The sequence below is a fragment of the Babylonia areolata genome, chromosome 16 (genome assembly GCF_041734735.1).
Source record: "Babylonia areolata isolate BAREFJ2019XMU chromosome 16, ASM4173473v1, whole genome shotgun sequence".
In the NCBI taxonomy this organism is placed as follows: Eukaryota; Metazoa; Mollusca; class Gastropoda; order Neogastropoda; family Buccinidae; genus Babylonia; species Babylonia areolata.
The window spans coordinates 17,899,357-17,920,697 of record NC_134891.1 but is presented as its reverse complement, the minus strand read 5'-3'; the positions used below and the strand labels follow the sequence as shown (position 1 = coordinate 17,920,697).

The 21,341-nt window shown below is 44.6% G+C and overlaps 1 protein-coding gene across 3 annotated transcripts in view; it reads left to right on the top strand.

Moving 5' to 3' along the window:
- LOC143290895 (uncharacterized) overlaps positions 1-20,329 on the top strand; it is a 20,914-nt gene extending 585 nt beyond the window's left edge. For 2 of the 3 annotated variants that reach the window (XM_076600450.1, XM_076600451.1), the window contains exons 2-3: positions 12,556-12,860; positions 16,935-20,329. In XM_076600450.1, the coding sequence (XP_076456565.1) occupies positions 12,624-12,860; positions 16,935-17,513 (816 nt within the window). In that variant the 5' untranslated portion in view covers positions 12,556-12,623 and the 3' untranslated portion in view covers positions 17,514-20,329. Of the gene's footprint in view, positions 1-35; positions 315-12,555; positions 12,861-16,934 lie in introns of all 3 variants that reach the window. The other variant, XM_076600449.1, reaches the window with a different exon arrangement.
- Positions 20,330-21,341: the final 1,012 nt, after the last annotated feature.

The window sequence follows — 21,341 nt, the reverse complement described above, 5'->3', positions numbered from 1 at the left end:
GCTTTATTAACAGCCTAAAAACAAAACATAAGCAGTTGTTTATAGAAGCTGAATGTTCGGGTCGCTGTGTGACTGTCAGCCCAGCACGCGAAAAACTCTGTGACAGGTTGACATTAAACTGAGCGCGGGACGTTTATCAAAATGTCGTCTGCTTGGTGGGTCAAGGTCATTTCGCACTGGTCTTCCAAGCCTCTGTTAACATGTGTGGACAGTTTTGCCAGTGTGAATTGTCAATTGTGGTGTTGTGGCTGGAATTTGATTGAGTTCGTCGAAAGAGCGAAGTGGAATGTTTAATTCGTGAACCAGTAAATCTGGTAAGCTTAAAGGTTTATAAATGCTTTATTGTGATGATTGAATTTCATCGTGCCGTGTAAGTCTTCCAGTTTTTGTGTTTCTGTTTTGGCAGAGAAAAGGACTGAGGTGGCTGATAATTGTTTGAAGAGCTTGTTTCCTGTTTTGAATTGTTTGTGTCGTGTTAGTTTTGTGCTGGTCAGCGAATCTGGCTCCTTAGTTGTAATTTTGACTGGACCTTTCCTGCATATCTGTCCTTATCCGTGCGTTCATGCACACAAAACACCATGCGTTCTTTTATTGCAGTCCAGTGAAAAACATTACTGAAGCCACGAACATATGATTAACTGAGACACATATTTTTCGATTCGATAGTGTCCTCTCTCTCTCTCTCTCTCTCTCTCTCTCTCTGTAATTGTGCTGTGTGAAAAGCTGTGATCATTCATTCATCTTCTTTCTTTCTTTCTTTCTTCTTCTTTCTTGTTGTTGGTACTGCTGTTATTATGATTAAAGCCCGATGTGAGAGCGATATATACTAAATACATAGACATAGGTCTATCTGTCTATCTACCTATCCGCTAGCTATCTATCTATTTGTCTGTCTGTTACTCTGTGTGTGTGTGTGTGTGTGTGTGTGTGTGTGTATTTGTGTGTGTGTGTGTGTGTGTGTGTATCTGTGTGTGTGTGTGTGTGTGTGTGTATCTGTGTGTGTGTGTGTGTGTGTGTGTGTGTGCACTATACACTGGCACACATTTGTAAATCAGCGTAGGGTTGTAAGTCGGTTTGCTGCTTTTATGTTGTGCATCGACAACGGAGAGTGACATTGACAATACACGTGTCCATGTTGGATTGTATTGTATTCATTGCGTTGTATTACTTTTGATCACAACGGACACATTTCTCTGTGTGAAATTCAGTATGCTCTTCTCGCGGAGAGCGCCGTCGCCACAGTGCGGCGCCACTGATTTCAGTGGCATGCAGGCTTTAAATTAACTGCACTTTTCCGTTGACCATTTCAGCTGCGCATGTGAATATTATACCCCGCTCCGCTCCCCCATCCTCACACCCTGCACTGTAAAAGAGTGCAGTTCTTAGCACGCAGTTTTCTAATTGCGCACATGCTTTGATATGACTGTGAAAACTTGAGCGTGCTGGACATAAGGACGAATCGAGGGAGGGACTTGTTTCACTTTCTCAGTCTTATATGAAGAATTAGTATGTCCACCATGCCGCGATCTTTTAGCCAAGCACACACACACACACACACACACACACACACACACACACACACACACAGAGACACACACACACACACACACACACACACACACACACACGCACGCACGCACATACACACGGCACACACACACACACACACACGCACACGCACACACACTTCCGTTATGAAAAAAAAGACTTTACAAAGATATTTTCTTTGGGTGTGGTGGTGAACAGGGTGTGGAAAGGATAACACTGAGCCCTTCGAAGACTACAAATGGTGGCCGTTTGCATTCTCTCCCAGGAAGTGAATTACTGATTTGTATGTCTACTATGACTGCAGCTATCTGTGTGTGTGTGTGTGTGCACGGTGTGTGTGTGTGTGTTCATGATAAATATAATATGATATCATGTTAGGTATTAACGACCAAAAAGCAAAAGAGCTTTCGCTCTCAAAACCGAGGTTATTCGGTAAGAAAGGTGTGGGTGAAAGGAGGGGGCAGGGTTGAGGGGTGTGGTTACATTAGTTGACGGACACCTTTCTTTCGTTAATACGTTTACTCACCAGAATTATGCAACATTCAGACAGGTATTGAGAAACCAGGTTGGTAGGTATACAGCAGCCGAGATTCCACCTGGCAACGTGAGCAGGCTAGCGGTATGAGGCGTGGTAATGTGTGGCCTGTGGCGGTGTGTGGGGACAGTGATAAGGGCTGACTGGTCAGCCTGGGGTATGGTGACTTTCTAGCCGCCAAACCGTGTGCATTGTCGTTTCTTCTTGTTTTTGTTGTTCCTCTCCTTGTTGTTGTTCTTTCGTTGTTCTTGTTTTTCTCCTCTTCCTCCTCGGTATCGTCGTCGTCGTCGTCATCATCAGCATCATCATTATTATTATTGTTGTTACTACTACTACTACTACTACTACTACTACTACTACCGCTATGATTATTTTCGTTATTATCATTATCATCACCAACACCATTATCATTATCATCATCATCACCATCATTATAACCGTTGAAAGTTTGAATGTGCAAGGGAAAGCTGTGTTCTGTTGTGAGTAATCCGAGTGTCAGCGGGCTGTTACAACGGTGAGTTGGCGCCTAGAGCAGAAAGTCGTCACGAAAAAAATCGATGTAACACATAAGCATACACATGCGTTACGAGGCAGCATGAGAAGGCTGTGGCCTGTGAATCATTTATTCAGTTTTACGCTGTAAATGTGTGATACACCAGCGCCGGGTTGCGGGAGAGTACGGAGTGCTGAAACGTAAACGGCACGATTGAAGTATGCAATAAATACAGGTGTCTGGTAACAGGTGCGCAAGGTTAATTTTCCTGCTTCTGACGCATTTGTCCTATGAGTAGAAGAGTAAAAACGATGGTTTTAAAAAAAACGCCACAATTAGGATAGGATTATAGGATAGGCCTTTTGGCAAAATGTGAATGCGCTACGCTGTGAATTAAAATATGTTGTTAATATGTTGTTGTTGGTTGTAGTTGCTGCACCCTCATGGCAAGCTGTCCACCATTACGAATAATAACACTTCATTTGTCCATATTCACAACTAGATCAAGCCGTTTAGCTGCATTAGAAATTAGATTCAACTGAGTCTGCACCGACACCAATAAATATATCATCACAATGTCATCAGCAGATAACAGAATCAGAATTTGGATCAAACCCGGTTATAACTGAACACCATGGCTACCAAATTCAATTCCATCCTTTGGTAATTCATAAATAAACAAGGAAGACAACACAGATGAACATACATCTCCTTGCTTCAAGGCTTGTGCCGGGCACAGAAAAGCATCTGTTAAATCCACGTGTAAGGAAGAGGAACATATTACATATATATTGCCTTTATAGAAACAGAAATTACTTGAATATTTTACTTTAAAAAATTGTATGTATGTTATGTCATGTATCTACATATATTATTATTGTTTGTTTTTTGTTGTTTTTTTAAAATTTGTATTCTTTTTATTTTTTTATTTCATTATTGTTTTTTTTTTTTTTTTTTTTTAACTATAATTATATTGAACAACATTTTTCTTTTTCTTTTCTTTTTTTTTTATTCCACGTATTTTTCATTTTACTTTCCTGTTCATAGGTCCCTAACAGTCTCTCCCACTTCCTCTTCCCTAACTCCTGCCCTCTCACCCCCGCCCACCTTTTCCCCCTTTCCTCTCCCCCTTCCCTTTCAGAGCCCTTTGTTTCCTTCACACACTCACACTCACAGTTCTACTCACCAGTCTTTTTGTGTGTATGTGTCCTTTCCTGTGACTTCTCATCACTTTCCTTTCCTGAACTTTACTCTCTCTCCCTCTCTGTCTGTATCTTTCTGTCTGTCACTCACTCATTTCATTTGCCTGAAGAAGATCCTGTGGCTCGATACGTCGCCTCTTTTATCCCACGTAAGTCGACTTTTACCAAGATTCTTTTAGTCTATGGCTTTCCTTCTGTTAAATCACCACCAATGCGCAACTTCGCTTTAAAAACAGAGTACTTTGATTTTAAAGCAATCGGTATCTTAACATGCGATCCATTCTTAAATTTGACGGCTCACAGGTTTCCTCTACACACATTGTCAAAACCTCGCGAAAATATATGAACTCTACATATAATTTTTGATGTATCACAAGCTGCTTTTCAGCCAATATTAGCGCGCGCGCGCGCACATACACACACACACACACACACACACACACACACACACACACACACACACACACACACACACACACACACAGAACTCAAAAACGTTTTTATTCAAGGATTTTAGACATTGCCTGTTCTTCCAATCTGCCATTGCTAACTCTACATCCACTACAAATAGTGCATACATATATGAACAAAAAGACATCAACAAAAACAACAACAAAATCGTACTAACAACCCCCGAAAACGGAGCATGACTTGCGTACGAGGCAGGGTAAAAACGGTCATACATTTAAAAGCCCACTCGTGTATATGTATACGAGTGAACGTGGAAGTTGCAGGCCACGAACGAAGAAGAAGAGGAACACTGATAGAGGGAGGGGAGGGAGGACGGGCATGGAGTTTGTTGGGTGTGCTTTTCATGCATCATAAATGTTGGGTTCTAAAAACCCCAGGACTGTTTGGCTTGGAGAAAGCAGAGCTGTGGTGTTGACGAACAAAACTACGATCGAGCGCTGGGGAGCACTCACTCACGGACACGCACGCACACACACACACACACACACACACACACACACACACACACGCGCGCGCGCGCACACACGCATACATATACACGTAAACACGCACTCACACACGTGCACACATACACACACAAACACATACGCACATAACGTTAAGAGAATTCAGAAACATTGGTAAGTTATTTGAAATGAGAGACATACAGACAGACATGCAGAGACACTGACGCGCGCGCGCACACGCACACACACACACACACACACACACACACACACACTCGAACGTTTTAATTACATTTTAATGACTAGTTAAGTCTGCCCAAGTCATGTGGGGACATGGAAGGGGGGAGGGATATAAAAAAAACACAGTAATGATTGGCAAACATGGATTTCAAGTGTGGAGATGGAATGGAGGGAGGGGGGGGGGGCGGTGTGTGTGTGTGCGGTGGGGGGGAGGGTGTGCGGGGGACAGGGGGCACAATCACACACTAACAACAACAGGCGGAGGCAGAACTGGGGGGAAGCGGATGATACGACAGTGCATACAACACTGAGGCATGACAAGGATTCGCACAGTTGTGAGCGACATCCTGTGCCAAGAATCCACACAGCATTGATAGCACACCTAAGAACTCCGCATAAGTGTTCCAGGAAGGACATAACTATGTTAACAGGAACCAAGTAATGTACAGGCGTCATGGTAAATCAATTTTGTTAGGACACACACACACACACACACACACACACACACACACACACACACACACACACACAGAAGGGGGGTGGGGGCAGACAGACAGACTGATCACAGGACTGGGAAAATCGATAAGCTATTGTCCACCAGTTTTTTTTCCTTTCCTCCAGAGAGGGAAGGGAATGCATACACACAACACCACGTCTCTGAACGCTGACCTGCGCGAGCACGCACGCACACACACACACACACACACACACACACACACACACACACACACACACACACACACCGACCACCCATTCACTCACAGACACACACACACCACTCACACACACACGACAAACACAAACATACACACACACAGGCTCACGCAATGACACGCACACACAAACACACACACACACACACACACACACACACAGAAAGAGAGAGAAATTACCAAAACACACTTACACACACAACACACAGAACACAACACAACCCACACATAACACTAACACACACACACCGCACACACACACACACACACACACACACACACACACACACACACACACACACACACACGTGATACGCAATTTAGTAAATGACCCGAAAGGGACCCATGCAGAGAGACGGACAGACGCACGGGAAAAGTATCAAAAAAGATCTTTCGCCGCATTTGAACGGACAACGGGTTAGCCCCTCCCGACCCCGCCTCCCTCCCTTTCTGCTCCCCCTTCCGCATCCCGCTTCACCCCTAGTCCTCTGTATTTTTCATGAGACAGTATCTTAATCCATGTCCATACGTTCTTTGTCTTAACAATCTCTGTCTCTCTCTGTCTCCTGTGTTTCTCCCTTTTCCTCCTCTCTCTCTATCTCTCTGTTTTCCCCTCTCTTTTCTCACTCATCTCTGTCTCTCCCACACTCTCCCTCTCTCTCTCCTATGTTTCTCCTTTTTCCTTCTTTTCCTCTTCTCTCTCTGTTTTCCCCTCTCTTTTCTCACTCATCTCTGTCTGTCTCTCCCTCTCTCTCCGTCCCTGCCTCTCCCTCCCTCTCCACCATCGCACTGTCTGCCTCTCTGTCACTGTCTCCCATTTAGACCTATAACTTCTCCCGCTTCCCCCCCTCTGTCTCTGCCTCCCCCTCCCCTCTCCCCCCCCCCACCCCCCCTCAACACTCTTGACGCTGCAGTCGCTTTGTATATAGGCTGGTGTCAATAAAAACGTCTGACGCGTCTCCCTCCCTCCCCCTCTCTCCTCCCCACCTCTCATGGGGGGATTCGTGGGGTGGGGGTGTCTGTCGCTGTTCATCCTCTCTGTCTCCTATCCCTGCTTGTTCTTGGTCTTCTTTATCTTCTTCTTCATCTGTTTGTTGTTGCTGTTGGTGATGGTGGTGGTTGTTGTGGCTGCTGCTGCATTTGCTGCTGACTATGCAGCTGACGTTGTTGTTGCTGTTGTTGTTATTCCTCTTCGTCATATTCTTCTTTATTTCCTTATTCTTTCTTTCCTTTTTTCTTTCTTTCATTTTTCTTTTCTTCCGTCCTTTCGTTATTTCTTCTCCCCTCCCCCCTTCCTCGCCACATCCTTACCCCATTCATGCAGTCGTTTATTTCATCAGCTTTTTTTTTTCCACATCCTGTCATCCCGCCCTCCCTCTCTCTCTCACACACACACACACACACACACACGCTAACCTCAAGGACTTCTCCCTTCGGTTCGCCTTCCTCTGCTGCTTCCCCCTCCCAACACTTTCTCCTTTTCCTCCTCAGTCTCGTTTCCCCACTCCTTCTCTTTCTCCTTCGCCTCGTCTTCGTCGTCCTCTTCTTTCTCCTTCTCTTCCTCTTTTCCCTGCTCCTCATTCCCACCCACCGCCTCTACCCTCGTTATGATTCATGTTTTATTCTGTAGTATCTTGTTTTATTATCCACGTCCTCCTGTGCGTTGGAGAGTGTGCCTACAGGCATACGTGCTGAATCCGGTAATGATCTCCCTTCCTAACAGGATGTTGGGATGTTGCCCAGATTGCTCCACAGGCAGGAGGGATGAAAGGGGGAGGAGGGGGAACGGGCGAGGGAAACAGGGGAGTGTGGGGAGTATGTTAGGCTCAGGATAATAAATCTGTGACGGGCACAGCAGCCGAGTGGTTCAAGCGTTGAACTTTCAGCCTGGGGATCCTTGGGTTCGAATACCGGTCACTATGCGGCGTCTGGTGGGTTAAAGGTTCGAGATGTTTCCCCCCGATCTCTCAGGTTGTAAGATGTGCAGACCTCTTAGTGCCCGAACCTGCTTTGTGTGTATAGACGCATACAGAAGATCAAACGCGCATGTTAAAGATCCCCGAATTCATGTCAGCTTTCGGTGAGTTTTGGAAACAAGAAAGCCCAGCATGCACACCCCGAAAACGGAGAATAAAATTGTCATGCGTGTAAAAGCCCGCTCGTACATGCATGCAAGTGAACGTGGCAGTTGCGCCGGCCCACGAACGCAGAAGATGAAGGAGATAATTCTGCCAAGTCAGGTGGGATTCTCAAATCCCCTCAGCAGTCAGTCTGGGTGTTTTGTGGTCTTGGGTGGTTGGTTACAGGTTCCACAAATTCGTTTTATTCCCCGTTCCCCTTTTCCTTGTGGTATTGTTTATCGATTTTGGTTTTGTTTTTGTTTTTCATTCTTTCTTTTTCGTTCTTTCTTTTAGCGGATCTTAGAGTTCAGTTTGGCATTCTGTCTGTCTGTCTTTCTGTTGCTATGTCTGTCTGTCTGGTCATCTCTGTGACGCGCTGAATGTATTCTCACGCCAAACGCGCCGACTTGAATAATGTTACATTATCATGCATTGACTTTGTTTTTCATCGTTTCTTTTTCTTTCATTCTATAGCTGGATCTTGGAATCCGCCTGTTTGACATCTGTCTATCTATCTACCAATGTATGTATGTATATGTGTATCTATCGATCGATCGATCTGTCTGTCTGTCTGTCTGTCTGTCTTTCTATTGTATGACACACTGAACTTGATGAATCCTCTCGCCCATCGCTCTCAGGAAAACTGTTCAGGAACTTTAAGCATATTCACTGATGGTGTCTTGAAATGGTTCTGTGTTCACTTTGTTCAGGAACTTTAAGCATATTCACTGATGGTGTCTTGAAATGGTTCTGTGTTCACTTTGTTCAGGAACTTTAAGCATATTCACTGATGGTGTCTTGAAATGGTTCTGTGTTCACTTTGTTCAGGAACTTTAAGCATATTCACTGATGGTGTCTTGAAATGGTTCTGTGTTCACTTTGTTCAGGAACTTTAAGCATATTCACTGATGGTGTCTTGAAATGGTTCTGTGTTCACTTTGTTCAGGAACTTTAAGCATATTCACTGATGGTGTCTTTTCGCTCCTTGAAAAATCAAATCAAGCATAGCACTATAATAATTCCTCCTACAATCTGCATACAGTGTTCAGTTATTATGTGGTAAGTATCCTGACTGGATTTCTACGCAAAATGAATACAAACCACACTGGTCGGGCAGTACATCCAGGTCAGCTTGACAAACGAGACATTTGCGTAACACCAGGACGGAACTGATTTCTCCTTCAGGTTCAGAGGAGTGGGGATTAGGGTAAATTCGGTAAGCTACTTTTTGCGTGTTTCGGGACAGTCACGATAAGTACACACAGGCGTAACTTACATAACGCATTCTGGAGTAGAAAATGAACACAACAATGAAAAAGGATAACATACACTCTGTGTGTGTGTGTGTGTGTGTGTGTGTGTGTGTGTGTGTGTGTGTGTGTGTGTGTGTTTAACTTTATATGACTGGTGTGTGACTTTAGAATTTTCAGTGTAATCTAGGTTACTGGAAAGTGCTTTGGGTTTTCGAAAAGCACTGTAAAGATATACACCACTGCCGCTGTTGCTGCTGCTGCTGACACCACCTACACAAGTGCGGTTCACTACTCTCTCAGGGGCAAGTTGTTTTTTTTTCACGGGTTTAAATGGTCAGAGTGGCGGCAACACGGCAAATCAAGTTCGAATATGCGGCCCAGAGAGCTCGATCTGTTCACTGTTCATTGCCGGGTAAAAGGCAGGCAGTCCGGAATGGCCGACAGGTCCTCCCCCACCCACCCACCTCCCATCCCCACCCCCCGTCCGCCCGGGGAGCGAGATAATCTGAGGGCATGGGATCGATTCCCACAGTCCCCTCCACTACACCTTGAGTAGTGGTCCGACCGCTAGTCATTCGGATGAGACGATAAACTGAGGTCCAGTGTGTAGCATGCACTCAGCGCACGTAAAAGAACCCACGGCAACAAAAGGGCTATCCGTGGCAAAGTTTATGTTGAAAAATCTACTTTCATAGACAGATACATTTGCAGGGGTAAAATAAGAAAAGAAAGAGGTGACATTGTAATTTGACTACCCGTTCTCCCCGGGGATAGCAGGCCGATTTTCATGCAGAGAAATGTATACACTACACTACACTACACTACAACCCTTCCAGTCCCCGACCCACCCCCTCTCTTCATTCATCTCCCACCCCTCCCAAGTCAGAGATTAAATCAGTTTTATCGCCAGCTTTCTGGGGCCGAATACACACACACACACACACACACACACACACACACACACACACACACACACACACACACACACACGCATGCATGCATGCATGCATGCGCACGCTCATCAGGTAAATCGGCCAAGACACTGCTCTCGTCTACATCAGGTTGTTTTTATGTTCACCCTCTCCCCCCACACTCCCCTCTCCTCCGCCAGGTTTGCCGGTCAGTGAGGGGTCACAGCACAGAGATAATAATGGCCGAGGGACCACAGACACTAACAGTGTTAGTGGACTAGTACCTACCTGTGTTTTTCACAGCGGTCTCGCCATAGAGTTAGAGGTTAACCCTTTCACCGCCAGTCAATTTAGAGTGACAAATTCCCTTGTGCTACAAACACAGATAATATGGTGTCTACTAATTCCCCCTGCAATGTGTAGAAAATATGGCCTATCCTACCACCGATCATAAAGAGCAGTAGGTTCATGGATTACAGACCCATGATCTGGTGACATGGGTCCTCTACCTAGCTGCTGCATTAATGCGAGCTTGGCAGTGAAAGGGTTAATGGGTCCGACTGTTTCGTTTCTTTGTGGAACAATACACGTGGTTATTCATGTGAGTGAAAGACGGATGAAGGTGGTTATGGCTTCGTATGTTGTTGTCGAGCATTCGTTGTTGTTACTGTTGTTGAACATTCATAGTTGTTGACTGTGGTAAAAAGTTCTTGTTCTTTTATTAATGTTGTTATTGTTGTTGAACTCACATTATTGTTCAGCATTCACTGTTGTTGTTGCTGTTGTTGAAGATTAATAGTTGTTGTTTTTGTAGATTCTCGTGAGTGAAAAGTGGTTTACTGTGGTAAAAAGTTCTTGTTCTTTTATTAATGTTGTTATTGTTGTTGAACTCACATTATTGTTCAGCATTCATTGTTGTTGTTGCTGCTGTTGTTGAATACTTGTTGTCGTCATTGTTGTTGAACATTCATTGTTTTGTTGTTGTTGTTTGTGAAAATGTGTTTTTACACTCAGTTTGAAGGTCTTGCACGATCTGTAATCATCAAGTGGTTGTTGGCTGGTAAAACATATTCATTATTAGCACGTGAGATTGCATCGAAAGTTCGCGAAGACATATTATTGAAAGAAGGCGAAGCGGGCTGTTAGATTTTATTCAGAGAAAGATGCATGCATAAACGTCATCACTTACTGCATAACGGCCCTGAACCACCACCAAAATGAACGTATCTTCGGTCTTGCGGTCCAGAATTTGCGAGTTAGCCTTAACTCGCACTACACATGCGTGTTCGAAGATCTGTCATCCTTTATAAAAACAGTAATCAACTTCTGCAATCCTTTGGAGAGAAACATTCGTAGTTTTTGGAGATGGGCGTGCGTGTTCACGGATTCCAGCAATGACAAGCCATGTTGGGGCAATGCCGTCCTTGATCAGAGCAGCAGATCGTGGTGGACCTCCAGGCTGCACTGCTCGGACCGGAGCGAGACCGATCCGCCAATCATAATTTCGCTGAGAGAACTGGAGTTATTATCGTGTACATTACGCCCGGAAATGCGTGTGACGGGTTTGTCACGATTTATGAATACCGAAACGTCGTGATGAAGAAAGTGAAATTTTGAAACTTGGATATAATATATGTGTTATGATCATACAACAATGAAATGCTGATCGATGTGGGCGTGCTTAAGATATAATTGTTCCGTTTCCAGCACGCAACATCCGGTTCGACAAACACTCGTTTTTGTTGGTAAGCAAAACGTGATTTAGATCGTTATAGGTATATTCCGGTAACCCCCCACCCCCACCCCCACCACCCGCCTTTGCCAGCTACCCCTGCCTTTATCCACTCACGGCGTGATCGATTTTGTAATCAGTGTTGTACAGCAGGAATCACACGTGGGCCGCAAAGGCTTTGCCTTTGTTTTATATTTGATTTAACGTCTTTTCACTGTTTAGTGATATTATACAACTACTACTACTACTAGTACTACTACTACTTCGTGTGTATGTGTGTGTATGTACATGCGTGCGTGCGTGCGTGCGTGTGTGTGTGTGTGTGTGTGTGTGTGTGCGTGTGTGTGTGTGAGGGAAGGGGTGGGGATGGAGGAGGTGATGGGATAACTGAAACAGAAGACATTATAGTAAGACAGAGATGAATGCGAAGGGACATTTTGGACTGAGACTTGAATTTTTGACTGAGTATAAATTATAGCCATCGTTACATCTCTACAACAGTATAAAGCATGCTGTTTACAAGAACAATATCTGTCAAAGGAAGATACAAACTGGACGTTGATTCAGACATTCAGAATGTGTGTGTGTGTGTGTGTGTGTGTGTGTGTGTGTGTGTGTGTACTTTGTCTGCTTCTCCTTCTCCTCTTCCTGTCCTTTTATTCACCCATCCATTCTCTCTCTGTCCTGTCCCGTCTCCCCCTCCTTCTCTTCTCCTGACTCCCTCTCCTCCTCTTCTTCTCCGTGTATATTTTGTTCCCCCTCTGTCTTTCACCCTTTCTTCCTCCCTTCTGTCATTCCTATTCATTCGTTCGTTCAGTCATTATCTTTTTAAAAATTCATGTATTAATTCGTTCCGGCATTCATTCATTTCGGCATTCACATTCATTGCAGTTACCAACACGGTAGAAGAAGAAGAGTGCATCTGAACCCGAGATAGGAGCACACAGCTGGACAGAAACATGAACCAGGTGAACACCTCAGACCACCAACACACGCAGAGCGAGAGCGAAGGGGACAGAGAGACAGAGGAGAGAGAGGAAGGCCTGGAAGAGGAGGGCAGAGAGGAGGAGGAGGAGGAGGAGAGGGAGTTGAAAGAGATGGCGATGGTGGCTCTGGGGCTGCTGAAGCAAGAGGTCAAGGTCATGCTGCAGCAGGTGAAACACTTGGTCAAGACCAACTCTGTGCTGGCTGCTCAGGTGAGGCCCTGTTTGGCTTGCTCTAGGGGAATGTATATTATATATAGAACATATATTTAGAACATGATATATTTACGAAGTAGAAGACGTCATGTAAGGACAGAAAGATGACGTAAAAATAACATTACGTCACCTATTATGAGCGAAGTCTGTGACCAAGCTGCTGGTTAGCAGCGAAAATTCAGATTTTTTGTTTGTTTAACAAAATAGGTGCTGGTTTTCAACTTTGCTTTATTCATTTTAAATATAAGATATAATGTATGATGACAAACACATTGACGACCATACTCACAAATTGGCCTTACTAGAACCAAACAAAACACGAACCCAACGTTTTTACCATCTACCAAAGATCCATAAAACACTCGACAAGCCCCCAGGAAGACCAGTTGTCTCAGGAGTGGAAGGCCCTACAGTCAAAATGTCCCAGCTCGTTGACTCCTGGCTACAGAATCTAGTTGTTGGGCTCCCTAGCTACATCCAAGATTCCATTGCAATGCTAAGGATGCTTGAGGACCTCAACGTCAGTGAAGGTCCTTTTGGTCCTGAAGCAACTCTGGTGACGATAGATGTCGTAGGGCTGTACACGAACATACCCCATGACGACATGTTGGAGGCACCCTCTTTCTGACGCTCCACCATCCTGACAATGCACCACCGACTTCTGTCCTCATAGATGTCGTCTCTCACGTCCTCAGGAACAATTATTTTACCTTTGAAGGACGCATATACAAGCAGGAACATGGGACAGCAATGGGCACACCCATGGCGCCAATCATTTCTAACCTATTCATGGGCTGGCTGGAAAAGCGGATGCTGGAAGAAAGCCCTGTCCACATCGATGACAGCATGTGGCGACGCTACATCGACGACATCTTCTTGCTGTGGCAGGGCTCGCAGGAAGATCTGCAGACCGTTTGGCGACACACCAACACTTTTCATCAAACCATCAAATTCACAGTCCAGTCATCCAGACAGTCCATCCCATTCCTTTGATGACGGCTTCATCCTCACTGAACTGTTCACAAAACCCACAGACACTCATGCTTACCTCCACCATCGTTCATGCCATCCTCATCACTGTAAAAACAACATCCCCTACAGCCAGTACCTTAGGCTCCGCTGCCTTTGCTCCAAGACTGAAGACTTTGAAAAACATGCTGCTACCATCATGGGCATGTTTCTCAGCCATGGCTACAGAGCGAGCAAACTACACCAGGCTCTGACAAAGGCACGGAGTCTCCCCAGAGCTGAGGTGTTGATGTACAGGACCCAACCCGTCAACACCAGGGTCCCCTTCGTCATCACTCATCACCCCTCCAACCTTCAGGGAGCAACAGGCACTGCTCCACACGGTGCACGCATGAAAAAGGCTGTGCCTGATGTGCCTGTTGTTGGGGAGAGATACTCCAGGAGCATCCGAAACCTGATCATGCCCTCCTCCCCTCCCCAAGTCATGCCTACACAAGAACAGGCTGGGGTGGTGAAATGTAACGACAGGTGCGTCATCTGTAGGGAACATTTGGTGGAGGGCAAAGGTTTCTCCAGCAACACCACCGGAGAAATGTTCAGCATCAGACATAACATGACCTGCAGGTCTTCAAACATCATATGTATACCTGCTCTTCTGTCAGCAGTGTCATGGGGCCCAGTATGTAGAAGAAACAAGAAATATACTAAGAACACGTTTCTACCTCCACAGGACACACATCCTGCAGAACACCGGCACCCATGTCACCAGACATTTCAATGCAAAAGATCATTCACTGCGTGACATGAGGTGCATGCCCATAGAGCAGGTCCTCACAGACAACCACGCTCACAGACACACAAGGGAAGAGTTCTGGATCAGCAAACTCAGGACGCTCTATCCTCAAGGCCTCAACACTCTAATTCTCAGGCAGGGTGTAGGAGAGAGAGAGAGAGAGAGAGAGAAAGGGGGGGGGTGAACTAGACTCACTCTGAACTTGACGTTTCTATAATACGTCACTTTCATTCACAAGCATTTAGGAAGGCAATCGCCGAAATATTTGCAGCGGGACAGTGTTGTGTTTTTTGTTTATATATATATATATATATATCCATAGAGAGAGATATTGATACACATTCACACACACAGATAGATAGATATTGGTATACATACATACATACATATATACGTACATACAGACTGACAGACATATAGATATTGATCTACATACATACATACATGCAAAATGATACACGCTTTTGGGGTTCTGGGCTCCGCTCCTTGTATAATTCACTGAAGTACCGCAAACGGTAACATAATATAAAAACAACAGCAGTCTCTTCGTGTTTTGAAATCTTGTAGGTAAAATTGTGCTCATTTTCGCTAGGGTATGTGTATGTATGTGTGTATATTTAAGACATGTCAGACAGGCATGTTATACATAGGGCATACATACATATATATGTGTACATACAAACGTACAGACATACATACATTGAAGGAGAGAGAGAGGGGGGGGGGGGGGGTAGAGAGACATGACAAGACAAAGGTTTTAATGTCCATTCAGCGTTACAACGCCCTTCAGACAAGGGGGCAAGAAACAACACGCATTCTTGTGAACACCTCAAGTAATTTGCATGGTCATTTGAACTACAAACACCGACGCGCACGCACGCTTTCAGGCAGAAACAAATTCATTCACGCACGCTCACTCTCGCGCAAGGTCGTGAAGCGCCAAGTCGCAACCATCCTTGTCTAACCCCCCCTCAGCCACCCCCCACTCCCTCTCCCCACCCTAGATTGTCACACACACACACACACACACTTCACTCACACATCCCACATACCCACCCATCCTCCTCACCCACAATCACACACACGCACACACACACGAGCGCCGCGCGCGGACAGAGGGTCATCTTGAGACGATTTCCTACAACGTTAAATGCTGTCACAATTAATCATTTCCATTTTCTTTTTTCTTATTTGCATTGCTTTTGCAATGAATCCCGCTAATTCTTTTAGAAAAAATTCGTTGTTACATGAAATAATGTTTGCCACACTGTTTTGATCAGGAACAACGGTGAACGAGTCCAGTTTTGAACAGTTTTTCCTTGTGTCAGTATAAGTAGTACAATGAAACGAACAAAAAATGAACTTCATCTGCTAATCCGTCTCCACATGATGGACAGTTAACATCTGACATATTTTCGTTATCAACAAAGAACCATCTTTTACCACCAACTCTGAGACGAAATCTGATAAGGTTGTCTCTGTGCCACTTATTTGTGACACATGACAAATACTTTTCTGCCTGAAAAATACTTTTGAAAGAATTAAACCATCGGTATTTGTCATTACGGAATAGAGAGAGAGAGAGAGAGAGAGAGAGAGAGAGTAGACTGGATTATATAAAATTAGATTAGTTCATGGTTGGGTCTTGGTCTTGTTAGATTACATTATATTGCACCAAGCAGATTTACCAGGACAATTAAGTTGGTCGTTTCACATCACGATCGGTGGGTAGACAGACAGAGAGACGTGAAAGACTGACAGGATAGACAGACAGACAGACGTGGCTGGACAGACAGGCATGATAGACAGACAGACGTGACTGATAGAAAAGAAAATGATTTGTCACACAGTGTAATTTTTAATACCTTCTGGAGTTGCGTTGTTGGGTGAGGGTTCCTTTCAAAAATCATGCTTGACTATTTTGATAAGTCAGAAATCACTGGACAGACTTGGTTGACCTTTGGACAACTGGTACACCTGCCAGGAGCCCAAAGCTCAACTGGATGCAACCAGTAGTTTCTGATTAATCGACTTCTCGAACACGGTACACGAGTTCTGAATGGTTTCAACCCTTATCCTGAACGTGACTCCAGAAAGCTCTCTTACAATACGTGGTTGTTCACAAAGCTCTTCTGCAATCCCTGGTGGTTCACATAGCTCTCCTATGATCCCTGGTTTTCACATAGATCGCATGTGATCCCCGGGTGATCACATAGATCTCCCATAAATCCCTGGATATTCACATAGCTCTTCCTCCTCTGATTCCCTGAGGTGTCCCCTCTGCACTTCTCCTGTTTTTCGCTCGGCAGGTGTTCACGACCGACGTGGAAGGCTGGACGCCGGTGCACGCCTGCGCGCTACGCGGCAAGAAGAAGGTGCTGAAGGCCATGTTGCAGGCGGGCGTGGACGTCAACTGCCGCATGGGGCAACCTGAGGGGCTGCCGGCCCGCTGCTCCCTGCTCCACATCGCCGCCAACCGCCACGACAAGAAGGTCGCCGACTACCTCATCCATCACGGCGCCGACGTCAACGCCGCCGACTCCTTCGGGAGGACGCCGCTCTTCTACGCCAACCGCAGCGGCAACCGTGAAGTGGCCAAGCTTCTCGTGGACAGTGGCGCCGCCGCGACCGCCGTCGCGCATGGCACCCCAGAAGTGGAAGTGACGTCAGCGCCGGAAGAAGCCGGGCGGAAGTCGATGAGCGAAGAACTGACCACGCCGGAACCGAAACTGACTCGTTTCTGTTTCCTGCCGTTGCCGCATCACCATCATCATCACCATCAACACCACCACCAGCAGCACCATCATCATCATGACCGTCAACGGCATCATCACCGTCATCGACATCAGCCTGGGAGCGGTAGTCCTATCGGGCACAGGACGTGCTAGCGGCGTGTTGGTGTTCATGTTGTGTGTGGACTGAGGGCAGCTCACAGTGTGGAATCGGTGAAAGAACTTCCTTTCCTTTTTGACTCACTTGTGTAAACAAAGTGAGTCTATGTTTTAACCCAGTGTTCGGTTGTCTGTGTGTGTGTGTGTGTGTGTGTCTGTGGTAAACTTTAACATTGACATTTTCTCTGCAAATACTTTGTCAGTTGACACCAAATTAGGCATAAAAATAGGAAAAATTCAGTTCTTTCCAGTCATCTTGTTTAAAACAATATTGCACCTCTGGGATGGGCACAAAAAAATAAAAAGGAAGCCAAAATTATATGCAAACTGCATTTACTGTTATATTTATATTTTTTGTATTTTCTAAACTTGGCACTTTGATCTGATATTCTGACACAACAACAAGAGCAGTCATTATTATCATTTTTTGTTCAAACAGGAACTTCTTTTGCTAAGCATGGAAGTTTTATTTATTTTGCAAACGTTTTGGTGCAGATAGTAAAAAAGGGAAATTAATCTGTAATTAATGCTAGGGGACTTAATTTGCTTTAAACTGATCTTTCTCATCTTAAACATTACATTTTGAAATTGTATTCAATACATAAAAAGCTTGTGTGTTTTACTCTCAGTGTACAGGGCTTTCACTATGTTCATTCGCCCAAGTGGTCTTTTTCGGAAAATACTAAAATCAATACGACGAGTGGACTTTACAGATCTGTTGGCTGAACCCTGAAGGTCATGGGCAAAAATCAATTGCGTACACATATTTATACACATTCAAAGCGCGTGCTCATATTCTTCGCGAACGCGAACGATGCCATTTTGTTTCAAGTTGTTGACCTGCCCGTTCAATCCTATATTCAATGGACAATACACGATAACATGTGATGGAAAGTTGGAGAAGGAGACCGTTAAATACTTATTCAGAGAAAGATTTGTGAACGCCTCATCACTTACTGGATTATGCCCCAAACTGCCATAAAAATATCCACAGAATCAGTTGGAATTCACAGTTAAAAATTGTAAACCATGCGAGTTAATACCATTGAATTGATCACGATGAAACGAAAAAAATTCCAGTCTTGATTTTCCTCAAAATGAATTCCTTTTCACTTCTTACGACGTTTAGAAGTACTTGTACTTGGCTCTGCATGTTATCAGTTTAACAAAATACTAAATTTTCATATCAACTTTAAAACTATAAATTTAGAATGAACGTAAAAGAGAAATTGAATCGACCGTGTGGTACTACATTCCCGGCGGGTGTAACTAAACTTGTACATCTATCTAGATCTAGAGAAAACTGCTAAATGTTGCAGTGTGATTGCAGCGATAGCCACGTCTCCTTTACCGCGGACTTAGAAAGAATTTTTAATTGCCCTTAAAGAAAGAATTTTTAATTGCCCTTAAAGATTTTTTGAATGCCCAAGATACACCAGAATAATATGATTTAAACAGCGTTCTCACTGGGAATACCGCAATTGATTTATCGCCCTTTAAAAAAGTATGTTCAAATATTAAATTTTAGAACGTCAGTTAAGGAGCCATGATTGTGTAATGGGTAAGACAGTTCCTTCTCACCCGAACACGCGGGGTTCGAATCTGGTTAGGACTTTTTTTCTTTTTTTTTAACCCGAAGCTTTATAATAACAAATACAGAACACATTTTAACGATTAGATTTTTTTTTAAAAAGTGTATCACAATTGAGTCTTGAAGGCCTTGCCTCTTGTTTTTTTTTATTTTTGTTTTTAAATTTGGAAGTGACGTTTTATTGATCACAACGCTTAGTACACTGCATATCATTTCGGTCTGTCTCTGTGACTCTCACTTTCTTCCTCATACACAGACACACACACCGACGCGCGTGCGCACACGCACACGCACAGACACACACTGATATACACAGACACGCGCGCGCATGCGCCAGCAGGTCTGCACAAAATAAAGTTGACTTGAGACATCGAAAAAATCTTCACTCCTAATTAATCAACCTGGTATAAAGACCGTGATTCGAAGTCAGGACCCTCAGACTTAAAGCACGACGCATTAACCACTCGGCTGTTGTGCCCCTCGAGAATTTGAGACATTCAGCAGAAGAGGGTAAAGGTATGATGGGGGGAAGATAGGGATAGAAGGAGGGGCGGAGGATAGGATAGGAGGTGGTTAGGACAGGGCTGGGATCTGGGGAGTAGAAGAATGGTGTTGTGTAGGGGGTACCCCCATGGTGTGAACTACTTGGGATTACCCAATGCTACCCCCCCCCCCCCCCGCCCCCCCGCCACCAGCCCCCCTCGCTACACAACACGTCCCATCTACCCCACAAAACCCAACCCTGTTCTACTCTCCCCTCCTCCTTCATCCCTATCTATCCCCTTTTACCCGTCCTACTTTACCCCTCCCCACAAAACTCCACTATCCTACCCCTCCTTTACCGCCCCCCCCTCCCTCCCCCCCCTCCCCCTCTTCTTAACTGCCCTAAACTGTTTGAACGTGGGAATGCTTAGGACATACAGGAAGGCAGTCAACACATTTTTCTCCAAAGAACGGAAGATTAGAATTGCTGGGTGTGATCCCCTCAGAGATCACTCTGACCTCATTTTGGCCACGCTTTCCTTATACAGCGCCATCTAACCACACCATCAACACCATAATTAGAAGATGAACACCAAATCAAATTCTGCATTGTTTGTTTACTCCACTTCTTTGCATTTCCAATGTTGTACTAGAATATTTTTCCTAGTTCCCATTTTATCATTTTAACCAGTTGAAAAGCAAAAACATAATTATGTTGCACAACAAAATGGTTCAAAACTACCTCCCCTTTTTCTGTATGTGTGAGAGAGAGAGAGAGAGAGAAAGAGATATCACGCTACATTGGACGATAACTGATGCTATAAATAAAAATGAAAATGACTTGGAGGGACTTGGCGTTGGAGTAGACTGAGAGGTGGTTGTGATGGTGGTATAGTACATTATGATACAAAGATAAACGTGTTCAAGAAGATAAAAAAAACAAACAACAAAAAAAGCCTGCCCATGCCCTCTCTGTACCCCAATCTACGCCTCCCCCCCCCACCCCCCTACGCGCACACACACACATGTGTATACACACACACTAACACACACAAACACATATGGTCTTCCTTCTCTCCCCTCTCTTATTGGTGTTATTTTCTCATTCCTCTTCAATACCCTACGGTAACAAAGTATCACATCATTTTTATACAATAAAGACAATATCAGCAATGGCCTGTAACGCCGGTCGCTTTGCACTTGTAATGGGAAGATACTCTACCGATGTGCTGTATCACGGAAGTAACACGGTGAATTCCCTTTATCTGCACAAGAATCACATCTTTTTTTCTTTTCTTCGTTGTTTTGGGTGTGCAGGTGAGATGCAGGGAGAAAAAGGTCTACTTTGGACATACAGATATTCGAAGACTTTTGATGGGGCTGTTTGCATTTTTTTTTAATGGTATGCACATGTATTGCAATTATTCATATCATAATACACTGGTCTGGACGAACCAATGACAAATATCAACATCTTAAATGGGTTTTCGACCACTTCAACTCTTTCTGTTACACACACACATACACACACACACACTATCCACTCATCCACTAGGTCGCCCACCCCATCATCTTTCCCACTCAGCCACCTCTCCCTTTCCATCACTTCCCTCCCTTCTTCAACTGAAGTCCCCCCAGCCCCGCTCAGCATCTCTCTCCCCACCCCAACCCCCCACATGGAACAACACACACACACACACACACACACACACACACACACACACACATTGTTGACGACGGAATGATATATC